Source organism: Lutjanus erythropterus, chromosome 8, assembly GCF_056507025.1.
Source record: "Lutjanus erythropterus isolate fLutEry1 chromosome 8, fLutEry1.hap2, whole genome shotgun sequence".
In the NCBI taxonomy this organism is placed as follows: Eukaryota; Metazoa; Chordata; class Actinopteri; order Lutjaniformes; family Lutjanidae; genus Lutjanus; species Lutjanus erythropterus.
Genome location: NC_139324.1, coordinates 29,601,504 through 29,622,777, shown reverse-complemented (window position 1 = coordinate 29,622,777; position 21,274 = coordinate 29,601,504). Strand labels below are relative to the sequence as shown.

At 39.4% G+C, this 21,274-nt stretch overlaps 1 protein-coding gene across 1 annotated transcript in view; it reads left to right on the top strand.

Moving 5' to 3' along the window:
* LOC146323032 (protein TANC1-like) overlaps positions 1 to 21,274 on the top strand; it is a 137,767-nt gene that overhangs the window by 100,670 nt on the left and 15,823 nt on the right. Inside the window, exons 11-18 of the mRNA XM_084725223.1 lie at positions 4,252 to 4,483; positions 6,051 to 6,217; positions 8,192 to 8,799; positions 11,716 to 11,824; positions 12,053 to 12,175; positions 15,673 to 15,909; positions 16,406 to 16,591; positions 18,550 to 18,628. Coding sequence (XP_084581349.1) covers positions 4,252 to 4,483; positions 6,051 to 6,217; positions 8,192 to 8,799; positions 11,716 to 11,824; positions 12,053 to 12,175; positions 15,673 to 15,909; positions 16,406 to 16,591; positions 18,550 to 18,628 — 1,741 coding nt within the window. The remainder of the gene's footprint in view (positions 1 to 4,251; positions 4,484 to 6,050; positions 6,218 to 8,191; positions 8,800 to 11,715; positions 11,825 to 12,052; positions 12,176 to 15,672; positions 15,910 to 16,405; positions 16,592 to 18,549; positions 18,629 to 21,274) is intronic.

The following is a 21,274-nucleotide window of genomic DNA, read 5'->3' as shown; positions in this document are numbered from 1 at the left end:
TCACAGCTTACATCTGTTGCTTTGTTATCACATCTTTCCAGCCAAGCCCTCAGTTTGTTTGACACATAAAATGCTCCAAGAGAAAATTGTTCCACAGTCTCTGTGTTCTCCTAGACTGGAATATTGTGTTCTTCTAAGGTAAACCACAACATCACAGCCCTGTTCCTTGTGTGTAATTAATCACAGGTGACTTAACTGGTGAGCAATTCTGTTTTACAAAACACAGAAAAAGTACAAATCGCCCAGTGTAGTGTAATGTTTGATTGTGTTTCTGGGAGAGTATATGAATCAGTTGCTTTAATTAAGTTTCTATTTTGTCACCTTTATGCATTTTATAATGATATGCAGGGGTGAAAGTAGGCTGGTACAGTACACTACTCTGTATCACTAAAAGATAAGGACAGCAGCTGCCTGCCAAAACCCACATACAACATCCCACCATGATTGCATTTTCAGTAAGAAAACACATCTGATAATGTTTTGTCAGCATAAACAGCAGTCAGTTAGTTTTCTTATGAATTGCTTCTAAATTTTCTGTAGTGCCCAGTGCAGACCTGTGGGTTTTTAGTTCATGCTGGAGGGAACCCCGCTGCCTTTCCAAAACTGTTTAGTTATTGCTGACTGGCGTCAACTTCAGCTGCAGCTGACTGGCTGATATTGAGGCTGTGAGGTTTTGGCAGGCAGTCATTTCTCGCAAAAATCCTCCAATTAAAATGACAAATATAAGATGTTTTGATGTTTCATGATGTTTAGTTTTATTCCAACAACACAAACAGCAGGTCAGACATAATGTGACTGTCATGGTTTGCTCTGTAACTCTGGCATAATGACGGTGCAGCTGCATATTTATTTCCCAAATACACACAGTACCTGGGAAGGCACGTTTGATTTGTTGTTCCTATACTTTTGTTTTTTTTGCTTTGATGGAAAAAGATGCTTAGAAGTTATCTTCCATTTGAATGTGCATGTAGGAGAGATTTTTGGATATTTTATCTCTTCTGTTTGTCAATGACCAATATTCTGAAAATTCATACACATACAGAAAGACAGTTAATTTAGTTGTAATCTTTCTCTAAGATAAAACAAATTGTTAGTTTGCTAACATTCACAAGTTATTCTGTGGCAATTACACCATTTAAATAAATAATTTGCTATACATGACATTCCTTTAGCTGCATATTGGCGTCAAAATTGGCAAGGAAGCTGGGGGCAGTAGGAGAACAACATGAAGCGATGAAGGTTAAAGTAGTAGTAATTGGCAAGAACTTGCTTTCATCCCCGATGATATGTAAAGCAAATGTAATTCCATGAAAGTGGATGGCAGTCCTAGTTTGTTGTGTTCTTTTCTTCTACAAACTTGTGAGCACTTTCTTGTCTGGGTACAAACCTTTGAATCCGCCCTCTCTGAGTTGAGGAAAGTGGAGTGTAATAAGTTGACAGTCCTGTCGGCTATCGGGCAAATCATTTTCTTCCTTTGCTGGCATGTTTAGATTTAGCTTAATATTCACTGAGTTACCTAATTTTCTGACGGTCTACCACTTAAGCTTTGCAGAGCCACACATTATGTTGTCACATTTGTAAAGGGTGCACATCTGGAGACAACTATTTTATATTGTGAAAGATACGGATGAAGTGTTCCATAGACAAAGCTCCTTTTATCCTGCTTAAATTGCAATTATAGATTTGAATCACAGCACACACCATCACAAATCTCTTGACTGGTGTTGAAAGTTTGTTGTTCCATTGTTCCTACCTAGCCTTGTTTCAGACCTCTAAATCACTGTCAATATCATTGTTATTTCAGTAAAATGGCATTTCAGTTTAATTGTAAGGGGTAGTTTCCACCCACATTTGAACCAAAACTCATCAGGTTACAGAGCTCCAAACTAATAATTTCCACTGCTAGCACTGGTGCTCCCTACTGAAAATTCAAGGAGCACCACTTAAAAGAACATGCAACTCCCCAAGTCCCTAAGCAAAATTCTTCTAAGCGGCCCCCCTACCTGACATGTAAACCATTTGCCATTGCCACACAGTCACATCCGACGCCCCAGTGCTCCCACTGCAATCCTCCTTCCTTTAAAACAGTTTGCTCCATCTGTCGGTCCAAGAATAAGTAGACATGCACAGAACAGAATCAGGTATAACCAAATTACTTACATAACAAACTATATAAAATATACAACATAGAAAGCAATAGCACTCTGAGATCTGGCTCTGATGTCTGGTAATTAGTCAAGTTAATTGATTAATTTTAAATTGAATGTTAATCCATAGTCACTGTAAATCTGTTGCTTTCCATCTTGCATTAGTCTAGAGTTTTATTTTGCACATATTGACACTGCATGTGGTGTTAAACAAACATAATAAATAGCTTGTATTTCATGTTTATGTGACGTTCGTCGACACAAAGTCACAGAGAAGTTGTCACGGTGTTGGATTTTGGTGGTTTATTTCCTGTTTTATTTTGGTAGTTTCTGGTCCTCCTTCGTGTGTCCTGTTTTTACTTCCTGTCTTTGTTCTGTTTTCCCGCCCTTTGTGTTCACTAATGGTTTTCACCTGTCTGACTGCCCTCACCTGTGTCTTGTTTTCCTTCCCCTTCCTAGTGTATTTAATCCTGTGTCTTTTCCTCTTTCCTTTGTTGGTTCATTTGACTCTCACTCTCTTGTCTCGTCTCTGTCTTGGTCAGTGTTTCCCAGTGTTTTTGGATTTATGGATTTTTGGTTTTGTTCCTCCCTACCTGTTTTTTGGATTCGCCCTCGTCATTCATGTAAGCTTTTGTTTGGTTTTTTGTTCATTAAATATCCTTTTTGAACTGCTCTCCTCTGCCTCCTGCATTGCCTGCGTTTGGGTCCAACCCTGCCTTTCCTGAGCCCACCACAACAGAAGTGGCTTGCAAGCCAGTAATGCACAGACAGATGCACTGCCCAGTTAATACTACTACTGTAAGGTTGCACATCAACCTAACCCTGCTTGCTGACATGAAACTCGTAGAGCAGTGAACACACTCTCATGGTGTTTTTTTCTCCTTTTGTGACTAAAGGGGAAAGTTCTGCTCAGTCCTCTCAGAATCTGTAGATACAGACACCCTGACATGAGGGGGAGGCGGCCAAATCGTGTCGTAAGCGTATAGGGCTGCAAGGCATCTGCATGCACACATGCACACATACACACGCCAATTCTCGATCCTTCGTGGTGTTTCATATGACATATGATGATGATTTTAAAAACAAATAAAACAAACGGTGGGCATATATATAAATCGCACTGGTGCTCCTAGTTATAAAATTTAATTGCAGTGTGGTGGCAGTCTGGAGCCCTACGATTGGTCTTAAGATTTAGAGTATAGCTGAGGATAAGGTTCAGCCCCTATGAGAACTATCTGTTTGTTTCCCAAAGGTGTCAGACCAGATTGTGTTCCTGTAATGGGATGCACATCCAGATGACTACCATGATTCAATAAGAAGAATTTGAGTCATACATCACATGCAATTACTTTGCAAGTCCGAGAAAGTGGTATTGCAAACATGCTGTCTTTGTCCCTCTCTCTTGGGCTAAGCCTTCTGTGCAACCTCAGACGAAAGCAGTTTTTAGTCAGCAACTTTTCTAGAAGATGGTCTTCATTGTTGGTGGAGCAATAGACAGCAGCAGCAGCAGAACAGGTCACCTGCTCCTCCTCCTGCTGCCCTTGGAAGTGTGTCAGCTCCTCCAGGTTGGACTGTAATTAGAACAGAGTCATACATCCCCAGGGCATCTCGCTTTCCTTCTTCCCCATCCCTGTCCCTCCTTTTTCCTTCTAAATCAGACCTCCTTTGAACACTGCAGCAACCTGTTCAGACACAGAAGTTCCTTCTTTTAGAACTCCACCTGGGATCCACTGGCTCTGTTTTATAGTTGAGTTGGTCAGCCATCGCCCAGTTACGTCATCATCCCTTCTGTGTGGATGAGGGTGGAGAAAGTCATGTTCTCTAATCGGTTGAAGAGATAATATGTGGCTTTATGAATGTTATAAACATAAAAAGAGATCAGACTCAACACTGTATCCACACAATTTGGTTTTTAGTCAGCAAAGCTACTGGTTTTTGCAAATGCTTTGAGGTTATTGAATGTTCCCTGCTTTGCATATTTGTCATTGCTTAAGCCAAAACTAATTAATACTCTTCATTTATTATTCTGACATGTTTTTAATTCTTCCTAAGGCTGAAATAACCCTGCCTTTACCATTTCTTCTCCCTTTCTCTTGTGTTCCAGGTGGTGGCCTATCACTACTGCCAGGCGGATAACACGTACACTTGCCTGGTACCAGAGTTTGTACATAGTATTGCTGCCCTGCTGTGCAGAGCACACCAGCTCAGTGCGTACCGGGAGCTGTTGCTGAAAGAGCCCCACCTCCAGAGCATGCTCAGTCTGCGCTCCTGCGTCCAAGACCCCATGGCTGCTTTCCGGAGGGGGGTCCTTGAGCCGCTAGCCAACCTTCGTAAAGGTAAGATACCTGTGTGTAATATTTCATTTGTAGACTTCTTCTGTTGTCACTCAGTTTTGCTCATTTGCTTTTTTATTATTTTTTTTAAGGATAGTTTGGATTATTTTAAGTGAGGTTGTATAAGGTAGTTATCAATAGGAGTGTGTTACCTACAGTAGATGGCGGTCAACACGAAGCAGAGAGGAGTACCAGTACAGAAGCTAATAAATGAAATGCGGTGCATGGCAGCTAGCAACAAAAAGTATTTGCAACACTTAAATTGATCAATATTAGTTTACGTGTACTCCATATTCAGAATATTTTCACCATTTTACACTGCTCTCAGACAGCCTTTTCCAACAGGAGATCACCATTATATAAGCTAAATTTTGCTCCCTTTCGCTTTAACCAGACTCCAGTGTTGAAATAAGTAATTTTACCTTGCAGAAAACAGGAGTGTCTGGTCTACTGCTGCCTCGATTTGTAAGTTTGTTTGTGTTATTGTGTGACTTCAGTGTTTTAAAAGGATTGTCCGGATTCACCAAATTCACAATAACACAAACAAACTGATTAAGGCAGCAGTAGACCAGAAACTACTCATTTTTCCCATAAAGTTTGATTGCTTTAGAGAAACACTGAAATTGATTTATTTTTGGAGGACCTTGTGACTAAAATAAGTGGCTAAAATACCTTTTGTTCCCAACAAAATAACCCAAAATATCCCTTAAATAATCACATATTGCTCCACAGGAAATAACAGGCATCCTTTTTTGAATGTGTATGGTATAAAATTTAAGTCACCGTGAACAAAAGCTTCTGCCAGATAGCTGTCAAAATGTAAATGAAGTATTAATTTATTTTGTCATAAAGAGACACTTGAGTTTGCAAACATTGTAGAGATGTTAAATAGGACTATTAAAATATCATAATACCAAAGGGAAGAGAGGGAAACATTTTCTAGAGAAACTCAACCTGCTGCCACTGGAAGTATTAGCTGTTTTCTTTACAGAGCAAATGCAACTTGACATTTCAGTAGGGAATGAAGTGGGAGCTGTGACTGTGTACTTGATGAATCTAAGAAAAGTGCCCCACCACTCGCTCTAACTACACCACTGAGAGAGACTTTAGTTACTGCATTTAAACACATCATCACCACGGGGGAAGATTAGTTACGTCAGGGGTCTGCAGCCTTTACTCTCAAAAGAGAAGAAGAAGAAATATTTCTTAAGCTGTAAAATTCTCTATTTTCCCCTGAGTTTTTCTTTTTTTTTTTCTTTTTTCTTTTTTTTTTTTGATTCATCAACCATAGACTGGCCTTGAGAGACCTTGTAGTAGGTGCATAGGCTATGATGCACATTTTAGTTGACAAAAGATTGTTTTCCCTGTATAGACTACACATTTTACAACTGGAAAATATAAGAATCACTTTAGGCTTACAGCAAAGAAAAATGAAAATTAAAATAACCATTATTCATTGCCATATTTTTTTTTATTTTTTTGGTCAAAGCGAAAGGGAGAGGGGCTGTTATGAGCTGTACCTCACTGCATGTTGTCTTACCTTTGTTGGTTATTGTGTGTATGTTTCCAGAGCGGAAGATTCCAGAGGAGGACCATATCATCTTGATAGATGGGCTGAATGAAGCTGAGTTCCATAAGCCCGACTACGGAGACACTATTGCCTCCTTTATCACTAAGATCATTGCCAAGTTCCCTCCCTGGCTTAAACTGGTGGTCACTGTTCGGGTCAATTTGCTGGTAAGGAAGAGCTCATTAATAAAAAAAATATATATGTTGAGATTTCCTTACACAACATACAGTATCTGTTCTTGGAATATTTTAGAATGAATTATCTTCACTCAGACCCATTAAACATTTCAGATTAAGCTGCTTGTGTTAAGGGACAGTTATAATCAGCTTATTACAGTAGGTTAGCTAATTTCTAAGATTGTAGAATGTCCAATCAGCTGTCACTGTCATCAAACCCTGTAGATTTTGACAAGTGTGAGAGTTGAAAGGTTTTCCTGAGCTGCTTTTCCTTGTCATACTTGACTCTCTATAGAGTCAGTTTTGTCAAGCGTATCCGGGAACATTCAAGAAGGAATTGAAGTATCAGTGACCCGGGAATCAAGACTGCATGACAAGGAAGGAGCAGTCAGTCAGACTAGCTTGGAGCGAATGTGACACTAGGTCGACCAGTTACAGAGATGTGCTGGGCCTGTGGTGAACTCAGACTGGTGATAGCTGAGGCTTTGACATGCGAGGGCTGATTTTCTTTGCTGAGACGAAGCTCTGAGCCTGGGATAATAATGTGATAGCCTGACTGACTGACATCCACAACTTGAGTTATTAATGTTCAGGCAGAAGCCAGGTTGAGGGTAGTGTCCATCAGTATGCAATGCACTACATATTCAGCCCATTCGTTTTTATCCTGCAACTGTGGGCCAGAATTAATATTTGCTTCATGGCGAGGGTTCTCTGGATGTGCTAAATCAATATTATTGTAACTCTGACATTTTGTATTCAGCTCTTATGTATTCACCTTTTATTAATTCGTCAGGATCAGTTCATGGTGTGGAAAGATTTTTTCAGATGTCCCGGTTGGCTGCACACATTGCAGCTTGCTTAAAACATTTCTGAGAGAGTGAATGCAGACAGGCTCTGATTGACACGGTGCAGCCTTTTAAAGGGATATACATACAACCCCACTTGAAACAATCCAAACTATACCTTTAACTGGAGAGAATTTCCTCTGAACTTGCTAGTCAATATCACGGCATCCTAGTGTGTAGTAGATAAAAGGGAGGAATTCGATTGGGAAGGTCACATTAATACCCTTTTTACAGTGGAAGCCATGAAAACATTCTCCTCTGTTTGCAATCACAGCATCACATTTGTACATATAGGTGTCATGAAGGTGTCACAGTATTGTTTTGCACTTTGAGCAAACAAATAGGGTTTCACAAAGGAGCAAGGGCTCAGGATATTGGCCTTTGCTTGCTAGACTAATATCTGGCCTATCTGTGAGGTGTTGCTCGCACTTCACCCACCTCGGGGATTATGATCATTTCAGTGACACTGGTGCAGGTGTGGATACATGTGTTTGTGTGTCTGTTTGCTGTACCTTGTCATGATGAGGACGAGAGAAGTGTTATCTCACTGAGGTGATGTTTCTCTAGCCCCAGACAGGCAGAGGATTGGAGGATTAAGGTGCATTGATTTCTCCAACCCCCAGGACATAGATTGAAATGTGAGCTTTGGCTCAGACCTCTGCTAGAAGTGTTCCTGTTGTTCCCACCACCATCCCATCCACCCCCTGCTTCTGAATACTCACTTTCCCAATCCTGTTTTTTTCCTCATAGCCACATCTCCAGCACTAACAAGTGTCTGCTTTGGCCTGATAGCTCAGTGTGTTTGGTCCCCTAAAGACAGTCCACTGATAGTAAATGCACACAAGAAGAATGTTTTGAAATGGCAGGATGTGAAAAACGCTTTTAGCCATGATTCTTTCATTTGTCTGTTGTTGTAATAAGGAATCCAAAAAAGACTAACTGAAAAATTACTGGATATTCTGCTATTGAGACTTGATTGGGACATTTTCACATTAATATAGGTTCATTTGCAATGCAAAGGAAATTAGGCTGCATGTCTCCTCAAATATAACTTTATTATAACTTCATTATGACCCATCCCTGTGTAACTGACTTCGTCTTTACCTTGTCTCTTCCGCAGGAGATCACCAGCCTTCTGCCCTTCTCCAAGATCTCCCTGGATGACTTTTCTGACAACAAAGAGATAAGCAACGACCTCAATGCTTATATCCAATACCGCATCAATGGCAGCAAGGATATCATGAACAATATTAGCCTGAACGGCAAGGCCGACCCCATCACAGTCGGCAAGCTCAGTAGCCACCTGATCTCACGCAGCCAGGGCTCCTACCTGTATCTCAAACTGACCCTGGACCTGTTTGAGAGAGGTCACCTGGTGATCAAGAGTGCCAGCTACAAAGTCGTGCCGGTCTCCCTGGCTGAGCTCTACCAGCTACAGTGCAACATGAAGTTCATGACCAACTCAGCCTTTGAGCGCTCGCTGCCCATCCTCAATGTGGCGCTCGCCTCGTTGCACCCCCTGACTGACGAGCAGCTGTTCCAGGCCATCAACGCCGGCTTCATCCAAGGCGAGCTGCAATGGGAGGACTTCCAACAACGCATGGAGCTGCTCTCTTGCTTCCTCATCAAACGGCGGGACAAGACGCGCATGTTTTGCCACCCCTCCTTCAGAGAGTGGCTGGTGTGGAGAGCTGATGGAGAGAGTACAGACTTCCTCTGTGACCCCAGGTCAGTCCTCTGCTTTGTAAGCAAATGCAGCAACTCAGCTGCTCTCCCTTTAGAAATATGGGCTACTATTACAGGCATGACAAGTCTGTAGGGCATCCAGAAAATGTTCTTGCAATGCAGTTAGACCTCAAACAATCTGTAGGCAAGTGCAAATTAAGCCAGTGGCTTTCACACTGGGGTCCTGGGACCAACAGGGATCGATGAGTGGGTGGATGGGGGTCCCCAGCAAAGGAGGAATAGGATATTTTAAATTCAATCACTTTTTTTTGGAAGTTGGAACAATCAGGGAAGAAATAGTGTCGGCTTTTTTGATTTATTGTAATTTATAGTGATCATAGTTTGATCATTGATTGGTTATGAAGACTTAATTCTCTTTAACCAAAAAATAAAAAAATATTACTCAGAGGGGATTGTTAAGATAAATCATCTCAAATTGGGATCCATTGTCTAATGTGCTTCTATTTTGGGTGGCCTTGACATGAAAGGGTTTTCACATTTCTTCACAATTGATTTGACATTTAATTTTAAGGTCACAATTTGATTTGATTTTCAGTTGAAACGTTTTTCTTAGCACTGATGACTATGTTCAACTACAGACTCTTGATTTGTAAAGGTCAAAAGCTCACTGATTTTATGCCCTTACTACTGTCATTTACATTTTCAAATTCTTTGAAAAGAAATTGTCTATATGTAATCAAGTGTGATATAATTGATAAGCTACACCTCGTCTTTGAAGTATTGTTTTTTTCTTCGGACACATGCTAATATTGAAATTGTGACACCCTTAATAATTATATGGTAGTAATCAGATACATGTAATAAAAGCATGAGGCTGTTAATCAAAATGTCCCAACAATGATTTTCATACTGTGTCTTGGAGCATTGTTTGAAATTCAACCCGTTGAGTACAACCAATACGCACAGCAGACCGCTCTCTCTTGAACTTTTGTACTTCTCAGTGTGCTCTGAATTAGCTAGTAGAAGTATGTGAATCATGGCCACCACTTTGCATGAAAAGTTAACTGACGTGGGAGACTTTCTGTAGAGAGTAAGTCGAATGTTCAAATCGATAAGTGCAGCGTGACTCATTTCTGAGTCAGGGAGAAAATTAAGTTTGAGATTTTCCAGGTATTTATTTTAATTATAGCAGCCCACTATTTCTGACGCAGTTGCTAATGTACTGTATCCACTAAAAACATGTATTAGAAATTAAGCTTTGAGTCAGTCCTCAGGAGACTTTGTGAAATTTCCAGAAGAGGCTTCAATTTGCAGAAAATTATCATTGTTTCCTGCCATGCCCTTCTTGCCCTGTTCGACAGGCTTATCTGCTGCCTAATTGTAATTCTGGAGCTCCCCTCACCCACATTAGAGACTTCAGTCATTCACACTTAATAAATTGGATGATGTCACTTTGGCTTGCTTTTTTCTCTCCCTGTTGCTCGTCAGTATCACCTCTGCTCACACTGTGGTGTCTCTACATGGACCAGAGCCGAGCTTCATATTCTGGTCATTCACAGCCTTCCAAGTCCGTCATTAAAAAAACAAAGGCTCAGAGTCTGGCACAGGGAACGCACATGCAGACAAAAGCTTGCTGCACTGCCTCTCTGTTTGTGCCTGGGCATGGATAGAGAGAATTTTAACCAGATCAAAGTGATCTGCAGTCATGCATGTCCTTTTAATGAAGTTCTGCATTAATTACCGACAGAGTGCCTGAGTGAAAAAGGAAAGGAGAACCCAGGGGTTTTACAGTGGGGCATTACTCAGCATTTATGTGCAGAAAACACAGAGCATATTATTTCTTCACAACAAAGCCAAGGTGCTCTTCATGTCCAGAACCTAAATATAGCAAAAAAGAAATTACTGTGCAAAAGCAGATGGGACTATATTTACATTTTATGAATATTAAAGAGATCTAAACCACAAAATCAAAAATTAGTATTTTTCCTCTTTCCTTTAGTGTTATTTATCCAAATAGATTGTTTTGGAGATATCAGCTGTAGAGATGTCTGCCTCCTCTCGAATATAATGGAACTAGATGACACTCTGCTTGTGGTGCTCAAAGCACCAAAAAATAAATTTGAAAAACTCAGAAACAATGTCTCTTTACAGAAATCGTGACTCAGTTACTCAGAATAATCCACAGACCTTGTTGTGAGCAGTTTGATATAGCAACTTTATTTATTTGTTTTTAACCATATTTATTGATTCTATATTGACACCTGATCCATTTTCTGCGTGGGAAAAAAAGTAGACCTACACTTGTTTACAACTTCAAGACAACTGTTTTAGTATCTCTGATACTGAACATAGTGTAGAGACAGAGTCGAAAAAAGGCACTCATGTGACTCAGGTGTTCAAAGGCTCCACTGTTTAATCACTGTTTCATTTGGAACCAGTTCTCAAGTGGAACCAGTCATCTGTCATTAGTCAATGAAAAAACTGCTAAGCCTGCTTGGGTGGTGCTAATGTTATTACAACATGAGATATTTACCTCCTGTGAAGGATGTGCTGCTCAACTGAGAGGCAGTGGCACTCATGTGGAGCATTAAATAATAATAATAAAAAAAGATAAGCCTAAGGGGGTGTGGATCAGATAATATGGAACCAGTTCTCAGCTGAAACTGGTTCCCATTTCCCATCCCCAGTCATAATTTCTGAAAAGAGACATTGCTGTCGAGTTTTTCTGACATTTTAATTTTAGCATTTTGAGCACCAAATGCCGAGTGTCATCTAGTCCCATTATGTTCGAGAGAAGGCTGACATCTCATCTATCTCAACTCATACCAAAACAATCTAGATGGATAAATACTACAGGCTAGATGAAAAATAAGTAAACTGGCCCTGTAAGTTTGTCGTTCTAGTTGTTACCTATAATCTGCTTTGGAGCTCAGTGTCCTCTCTGTTGTCTCCTCTCAGGACTGGCCATGCTCTTATGGCTTTCATGCTTTCCCGCCAAGAGGGGAAACTGAATCGTCAGCAGACCATGGAGCTGGGACATCACATCCTCAAAGCACACATCTTCAAGGTACAGCTATGGGACCTATACGTGCTCCCTACCTTCATCTTTGATCAAAATCCAATCTTTCTAGGAATTTCATGGTGTTCACTCTCTGTTTATATATGCATCATGTGAGTATATTTCACCAGAGGATAAGCCATTAGATGTAAAAAGAGACACTGACAACTTGTGAAGTTGACTTCATGTTTCTATGTTTGTGTTGTTGTGCATTTTTGTGCATGTGTGTGTGTGCAGGGCCTGAGTAAGAAAACAGGTGTGTCATCCAGTGTGCTGCAGGCTTTATGGATCAGCTGCAGTGCCGACGGCCTTTCTGCAGCTTTGGCCTCTCTGAGGAATCTCTACACGCCCAACGTAAAGGTAAAGATGTTCTCCAGTTTCTGTGTGTCAGTTGGACCTGTATCAAACATCCATTAGCTGATTACATGATGAATATGGAAATTAATAGATAGTTATTTTAAAATGGCAAACATTTGCTCGTTCCAGGTTCTCAAATTCTTTGTCAGTTTAAAGCAGTGAAAATGGAATCGAATCAGTTTTTTGATTGGTGCTCAGACAAAATAAGCTGTTTGAAGACATCACTCTGGAATCTGGTAACTTGTGATGGACAACCATAATTATTTTTTTGTTTAGTTTTAGATTTTAGCCTCAATCAGAAAATTCATAGTATTAACAGCCCAAATTTGCAAAAACACACTATGCACGGTAACAGTTTATGGCTGCTCATTTCAGCCAATGTGATGAAAAAAAAAAGAGCTTGTAAGCCAATATAATAAGAAATATTCTCAAAATAATAACTTACTATCTAAATATAATGGCTTAGTATCTCAAATAATGTTTTGGTGTCACAAAGCAATGGAAGACTTTCTTGAAGCACTTTCTTAAAATGATGATTTAGTATCTCAAAATAATGACTTAGTGTCATTAAATTAAGAGAATCTTTCCAATAATAATGACTTACTTATCTCAAAATAACGATTTAGTGTCTCTAAGTCATTTCTTTGAGGTACCAAGTAATTATTTTGAGAATTTTTGCAATTATAATAATTTTTTTTTCATCACATTGTCATAAGTGGGCTGACAAACAAATCATTTCCCACTCTGACAGTTCGTGATGATTATTATACTAAGTATTATTAGTAACATCTGATGTCCTCAAATGTCCTCCCTGTATCCTTTTGTAATTCCACAGATGGCAATTTAGTTGTGACTTATTATAAATTCCACGTTCTGTTCCATACCCGTATTTATGGGGATGAGTGTGAGCTCAGCACAGATTAACAATGGAAAACATGGAAAGTAGTGCAAAGATGCTCATCATCCTAGACTGATGCATCTTGTTTTTTGTCTTGTTCTCTGTCCATGGCTGCAGAGAGAGTTAGATCATTTAAATGGATTGTAAAAATATAAAAAACATCTATATTTCATCAACTGTTTTATTCATTTTTCAATTCAGCACAAAAAGCATTTACTATTTTCCTCACACTTCCTATTTCCTCAAAACATTTCACAGTAATCTCAGATTTTTCTCACAATACCCTTTTTTGACATGTCTCGTGTTTGCGATATGTTCCATTGTCCTTGTTGTTTACATGAGAATAATGTCTCAGTATGTTCAGGACAATGACAGATGTAACTTATTTGAAAAAGGCATGTATTGTCAGTTTGCATCTTGTAGCTGAATTATATTAAAATATCAGACTAAAATAGTAAGTTTCTTATTTCACACAGTGATTAGCCAGTTATGTATCGGATAATGGCTGGGCATTCTTATTCTCATCTAAACAGCACAGAAAATTAAAAAAAATCTGCAGGAAATTGAAATGTAGATATGGATAAAATGTGTGCCAGGATGAAGAAACCAGGACCACCGTGAGGAGTTAAAAGGTTAGCACAAGATGATTGGAGCACAGAAAGTCAAATAAGGATAAACGTTCAATATAAACTGAAGTTGAAGTTAGTAGTATAAGTGATTACTAAACTTCTACCATGAATATTATTTTAAATTAGGACTCCCTGCGTGTACCTTCCAGTTTAGTTTTGAGGGGGAGAAAATCATTGGCCTTTCCTGCAGCAATAATGTATTCTAGCTTGAAGCTAAATTACACTAATTTTTTTTTCTTATTGTTTCAGTGGTGTTCCATCACTTGTTGTCATCCTTGTTGTCTGTTTGCAAGTTATTGTGTGTAAGTGCAGCATCCCTCAAAGAGACATTCACAGAATGACCTTGTTCCGTCCTCAGGGGAGAGACAGTGAATTCTGTTAATTTACTCCACAATGGATCCAACAAATAACACACAGTTTCATTTCCTGTTGTCGGATACTCATTTGGCTCCGTGGTTCTGTTTGACTAAGCATTTATTATTGATTTCCTCAATGTGGAAGAGAATAACACACTTAATAATTGCATTCAGTAGAATGTGACCACTTCATCTGGTGTCTGACCTTTGCTTGGAGAAGAAATCTCAAGAGTAGACTGAAGCAATATGAGCTTTTGTGCCGAAATGAGGTACAAAGGGAAAACCAAGTGTATCTTAGATTCTGAGATCAGGACTCTGCTGCTGTTTAAATTAGTCATTACCCATAGTGTTCACAAATCCTTGAAAGTCATAAAGTGGAAAAATTAATGAACGTAGCAAATTGTTGCACCTCTATTAATACAAACTCATGGCTTGTTTTCTTCACCTTAATTTGAAATTCTAGTCAAGGTCCCAGTTTTCTAAAGATGTTTGTAATGCCCTTGTGTAGTGTTGTGAAACTGTGTGGAACAAGTTTGATACACCTTTGAAGTTACATTTCAAGAGGAATAATGAGTATATAAGGATTCACGAGTTCCTCAAGGATAATAGTTTTTATATGTTGACTGTCAAGAATTTTGTCATTCTGAGTGTCCATATTTTAAAGGGACCATTCACCTCCATAAAAAGTGATAGTGTGCCTTCTCTCGAATATAACAGAATGAATGGCACTCTACTTGTGGGGATCAAAGCACAAAAAATAAGTTTGCAAATCTCAACATTGTCTCTTTCCAGACATCACGACCCAGTTACTCAAGACTTTGTTGTGAGCAGTTTCATGTAGGAACTATTTTCTTTCTATTGAACTACACCCCTCAACCATATCACAGCGCAGAAAAAGCGTGCATCTATTGATGCTCGAGAAGGTCAACCTCATGACAGTGCAGGATGAAAACTTTAAAGTGCATCTCCCTATGATGAAAGATAAGATAATCCTTTATTAACCCCACAACAGTGGGATTTGCAGTGTTACAGCAGCAAAGTAGATAGAATATAGGAAGAAGCATAAATTAAAAACAATAAATAAATAAGTAAACAAGCAATATAAATAAGAGGAAATCTAAAAAAAAATAGGTACAATATATACAATTTAAGCAATAAACAGACTAAACAGTTTAATTTACCCCATTGCACATATGAAATATTGTTATTGCACCTGATTTGTAATGTAGATATTAAGTAGTATTAGAAATATATAATTAGTTCCAAAGAAAGGAGATGGTGTTTTTTTTTTTTTTTTATCAGTATTAAGGGTCTAAGGCTAGAAGGTGTCATACGTTAAACAGATTGTGAAGCCCCTTGAGGCAAATTTCAATTAGATTTTTTTTACCTTGAAATTCCAGCATGACAGCATGTTGAGGTCATTTGTTTCATAATTTTGGCAAATCCATTCATCTTCAGTTCATTTAAAAGAAGATGTTTTTTGTCTTCTTACATAAGAGGGCTTATAACATACAATAAAATGAAATTATTTGCAGGTAATACAAGTACACAGGTGGTACTGCTTTGACGTCATTCCAAACCAGCTGTCTGTGTTTGTATTTTCATTTCTACATCCAGGTGAGTCGCCTGCTGATGCTGGGTGGGGCAAACGTGAATTACCGTACAGAGGTCCTGAACAACGCGCCAGTGCTTTGTGTCCAGTGCCACCTCGGGCACCAGGAAATTGCCTCCCTGCTGCTCGAGTTCGGGGCCAGCGTAGATGTGGTGTCTGAAAATGGCATGAACCCCCTGTGCTTCTCTGCCGCTGCGGGACACTTGGGACTAGTCATGCTGCTCTGCAAGAGGGGGGCCAAGGTGAGGAGCTAACATTTTCAACCCTCTACTTCTGAACATGAAGATAAGTTAAAAATATCAGTGTCTCTTTGCTACAGCCACGTCTACTTTAACACATAACTTAAGGCTATTTAAAGCTACTACAAGGAGTTTTCAACTGGTTATGAGACAGTGTTAATTTATTATAGAGGCCTCTATATGAACTATTCTATATTCTCTCTGTATTCTTAATGCCTGGGTCGGATTCTCCTTGAGATCAGATATAATGAGCCTGTGTTTATGTTTTCACAGAGTTACAATGGTCCAGTTCAAAAGAAGCAGGATGAGATTTGTAATCAGAAATTTTTTTAATTATAAAATTACAACACTTCCACCTTTGTCCACAGGGGCCTCCAAAATAATCACAGTATTAAAGTTCCTTGTAGTAGCTTTGGACATATAGCACATTCACCCCCAGTGTTTGGCATATTTCCTGTTTTTTGGTGCAGTCAGACTAACCATGTTGTATTTCCACCAGGTCGATCATGTAGATAAGAGTGGCCAGTGTGCGTTGGTCCACGCCGCACTCCGAGGACACCCAGACATTATCCAGTACCTGCTGGAGCTAGAGTGGAGTGCTGAGGGGCAGCAGCAGGACTGCGCTCTGAAGAACAAAGCTCTGCAGCAGGCTTTGATAGCAGCCTCCAGCATGGGACATACACAGGTCAGACAAACACACATACACGTATTTCACTTTTCAAACAATCAACCGTCACCAATCCCCGTTAGAGATACAAGCGATGGGCCTCATGCAAGAACAACTTGTACAAACAGATTTGTTCCTAAGTGGTGTGTGTGAGTGATTTAGTATAACTTGCTGCACTCACCAATTTTTTCATGTTCAGAATTTTCTTTCAGGTACGTACACAATTTTATGAGTGCAGACCTGTAGGTGTTGTGCAGTTGTCTGCTATTATCACTAACAAATATTTTACTTAATGATTGCATATTTCATTTTGAAGCAACCTTGAGTTTGAAAATCCTAAATTAGACTAAATGTTGACATTATCCCATTTGACTCTGCATTTTGAATTACAACTATAACTATAACTATAACATTTATCCATGTAGCTGAATGATATAATAATTCATTTAAATTGGTGATTACCTTACATTTTCTTTTATGGATCTCTGAAAGCAGAACTTTAATCTTGAAACCCGTAAAGTTCTTTTTACTCGTTGATGGCATTTTCATGAATAAACACTTCCTGACATATGGGACAGGAATTTTAGCTTTATATGGTATTATTGGGGTCTTAATTATGATAATTTACAAGTCTCATGCACATGCACTTAAATACACACAGGTGGACCATTTACACAGTTATCTGGAGTTAGGAGCGTTTGCTGAATCTGACCACCATACAAAAAAAAAAAGTAGAGAAAAGTTAAATTTAGAATAGGAAAATGTTCTCATGAATGTTTTCTTACTTTTTTCTTATATTTGTTCTTAAACATAGCAGTGGCTGTCAGCCAAGTTTGTACTTACTCACCTGTGTATGCTAATGAATTGCGTTGATCTTAAATTGGATGAGCAAGCCAGGAAATTTTAGCATATAGAAACGCCCCTAGAAATCCAAGTTAGGGCAGCTGACTGAAGTGACATTTAACAGGCAAAAATCAGAAAAAATAATAAAATAAAATAAAGGAAATTACTCTGTGGAGGTTAGCAAAGAACAGACATGGAGGAACAGATTGGAGAGTTGGGAGTGTGCAGCAGAAGCAGCAGAAGCAACCAGGTCCTGAAATAGTTGTCTAACCTTTTTCTTCTGTGATTTCATAGTGTAAACTGCTTTTTCTTCCCTATTAATATTTCACACTACACACCAAGAGTTGGGATTTGTTCATGCTGGCTTATGTGTGGTTGAGGGCGCGTGTAAATTTTCATCTTACCTAATAACAAACTGCAAATACCAAAGTATTTGTGAATGCCACAGAAGTTCTTAAATTGTTTGCATGCATAACTTAAGATAATATCTTTTTGTACGAAGGATTTATGCATGAGACCCAATGTATAAACCTGAGGCCAAAAAAAGACCTCAGGTGTCATCGTTATAAAACTGTAACTCACTACAAAAAGATGTATTCTTTTGTGTTTACCCAGCAACCTTCAACAAAGAATGTCAGAGGGCTGAGGGAACAATATACAAAATTTAAGCTCTCTTCTCTTGTTCTCAGTTATGATGACTTTAAGTTTGAAGCGATTTTCGGCCTTGTGTGCCTGAAAGCAGGATTCAGGGATCGATCACAGTGCAGTGCCTTCAGCTGCTCAGGTGCGATGAAGGCTCAAGGTTTATTTTGGCTTCCTCATTAGTTGGAATGGGTTCCCGAGGCCTGGCTTAGAATAACAGAATTGGGCCAAGCTAAGCTGTAAACCCACATGTAGAAGGAGACCCCGTTAAAGTGTAATTATTAATCAGATTGGACTCAATTCATGTACCCTCATACCAGTGGTTCTCTAGTCTGCTGTGATTACTTTATAATTATTTGCTCAGGCAGCAGTATCCCATTTTTCGTTGTTATTCTGCTACAAAATTAGCATGTTTTAAACCTCTTGAAGCTTTATTTGATATCTTATGCTGAAACAGTATGTCATTAATCTAAGTTTCATTTTTTTGGCAGGTTGTGAGGGGCTTGCTGGCGTTGAATAATGAGCATGCTGTGCAAATTGATAGCCACGACACTCTGTGGGGAGAGACAGGTATGTTTTCATCCATCTTTTTGCATTACGTGGCTCCCTGGTATTATCACTCACTGTTTTAGCATTCTGGACCGCATTGCCGTAATTGCATGCTGCAGTGGAAGGTCTTGTATCTCTCTTCTGCACAGTAATGCTCTCTGTTTGATGTAGAGGTCGCTCATCCCAAATGTGTGTGTGCAAATTTCATGGCTGGTCCACGTTTTCCTGTGCTGTACTCTCTGGTAAAAGCATTACTTATTGTGGGGCATGTGGCTTTCTACTTAGAGTTTGGACAACACAGCATTTCCTTTGAACAATGATTTTCCATCATGCTGTTGGATTTCAGCTTCAGTATTCCCCTTGGTGCTCTGTGTTAAGATACTGCCAACAGTTTGGACATTTTGAGGTCTGCTGTATACATTGCTGGTCTCATGTACGTATACAAGATGTACTGCTGTAGAATAACATATTGATCTTTATCTTGTAGCCATAAATTTACCCTTGCTGTTTTCCCCTGAAACCATAGCTCACTTTCTTGAAAGACTTGAAATACATGAATAAAGAGTTAACCATTTCGTCAAAACTTCATAAATCTCTTGGAAATGAAACAAAGCACTCAAAACGATGCTCTTTCCATCAAAACAATACACACAGCTATCATATGAATATTTCTCTGAGATATTGCTCCAATTTAATTAGAAATATTGGCTCACCTTCCTCTTTCTCTTCTTCCTACTCCACTTGCTCTCACGCTTCCTCTGTTCTCCGTGCTGCTCCATTTTCCCCCAACACAATAGAGGTCACCTGGGGCTTCTTTTATGCTCTGACACGTGTTTGGAGTGTTTTGTCCGTTGAGGTTGAACAGGTGAGAAGCAAGTAAAACAAATTCCAGGTGAATAAAGTGTTCAAAATTATGTAGTTTGTGCTTAGAGTTTTGCAAAAAACAAAAATATTTAAAACTTTCTCCCACAACCTGTGAATTTCCATTGCCTGCATCTCTTCAATATTGATGTGCATTCTGGCCTCCTACCAGTCCAAAGTTCCATTTCTGCCTGATTAAAGTTGAGTGATGACAGAAAGTGTGAGACAGAATTTGCTAATCAGCAGTAGATGTTGTAGACAATGGCTGTTGTTAATGGCCTGCAGGAGGTGGCTGTCAGGTGTAAAACTGGTTAAATGAAGGCTGAACAAAGTAGTAGAGAGCGATATTTAGTTTGACAGACAGGTCCAGACAGCTCGAAGTTTTTAGCCATTGCAGAGGTGATACAAGATGGACTTACTTGTCATTATATGACATAGGGCTGTATATCAAGATTAAGATGTAGTTCCCTTTTTGCCACTCATGAAAAACAGTCTTTGATAACTCCTGCCTGATGGCAGCAGGGTGAACAGCGTGTGGCGGGGGTGGGGTCATTTAGTTTCCTTTGGGCTCTGTGCAGCCACCTCACCTCCCCAGTATCACTGATGCTCAGTAGGTGGGTACCAATTATGTTTTTGGTGGTTTTACTGACCTGCTGTAGAGTCTTCCTGTTCCTGTTCCCATGCTAGTTTGTGAATTTTCCAGTCAGGATGCTTTTGACTTTTGCCATCATAAGTTTCCTTAAGAAATGCAGCCATTTCTGAGCATTCTTTACTTGCGTGGAGATTTGTCATGTCCATGACAGGTTCTCTGTGATGTTGATTCACAGAAACCTAACTTGCTCACCTCAGCTCCACGCCTCTTTTTTCTTAAGATCAACAATCGGTGTTGAGGAATAGATTATTTCCTGCGCACCACTCTGCAAGACTGTTGATTTCTTCTCGATGTGAAGACTCATAGTTGTTTGAAATCCAACCGATGATACATGCACTGCATGTAGCAGCTTAAGATGTGGTCATTCAAAAGAATATTTATTTGCACATGTGCTTTGTTTTCTGGTTTTCAGTTTACAGACTAAAAATATTTCTGACACATTATGTAAGTTGCAGATGCAGGCGGTGTTAGAGTTGAATGTTCTGAAATGTTGGACACGTTTGAAATGTTGTCTCTCATCTTCAACATGAGCTTTTGCTCAGAGAGTTTAGTGATCCGCAGCTTTAAATGTTTGAATCGAAGCCCTTCTTATTTGACAACAGTGTTTGATGTGTTTGATACTAGAATAGATTTTAAAAAATGAGAATTTTAATAATAGTCTCTTTGTGTCTGTCTCACTTGTAAGCCAGCAGGATTTAGCTCTAAAAGTTGGTGCTACAGGAATGTAGGTCAGCCTATTAGTGGAGAGGCTGTACACAGTGTAGTTAACTGGTGCTTGTGTCCTGCTAAATGACTGCAGGACTTCAGACCTTATTACAGTCCTGGGACAAAGAGTCGTCCCTCTGAAATACTCCTTTAGAGAGCTGCTGTTGTGTTTCCATGGATTTCACTAGACTCTGTGCCTTCTTGTTGTAGAGAACATACTGCCTCAGGTCCCATTACTGAACCTGATATGTAGTCTAGCTTCCATAAACATTGGAGCCACCTGTAGCTGCTGTAGTATTTACCTCTCAGCTTCATTTATAAAGTGGATGTTAAATGACAGCCAGCACCCTCTTGAACAGACACTCTAATGTAATGAAATATTAGGTCACAGGTCGCAACACACTGAGCAACGGCACCGCTGACCTGACACAAACCCTTGACACAACTGC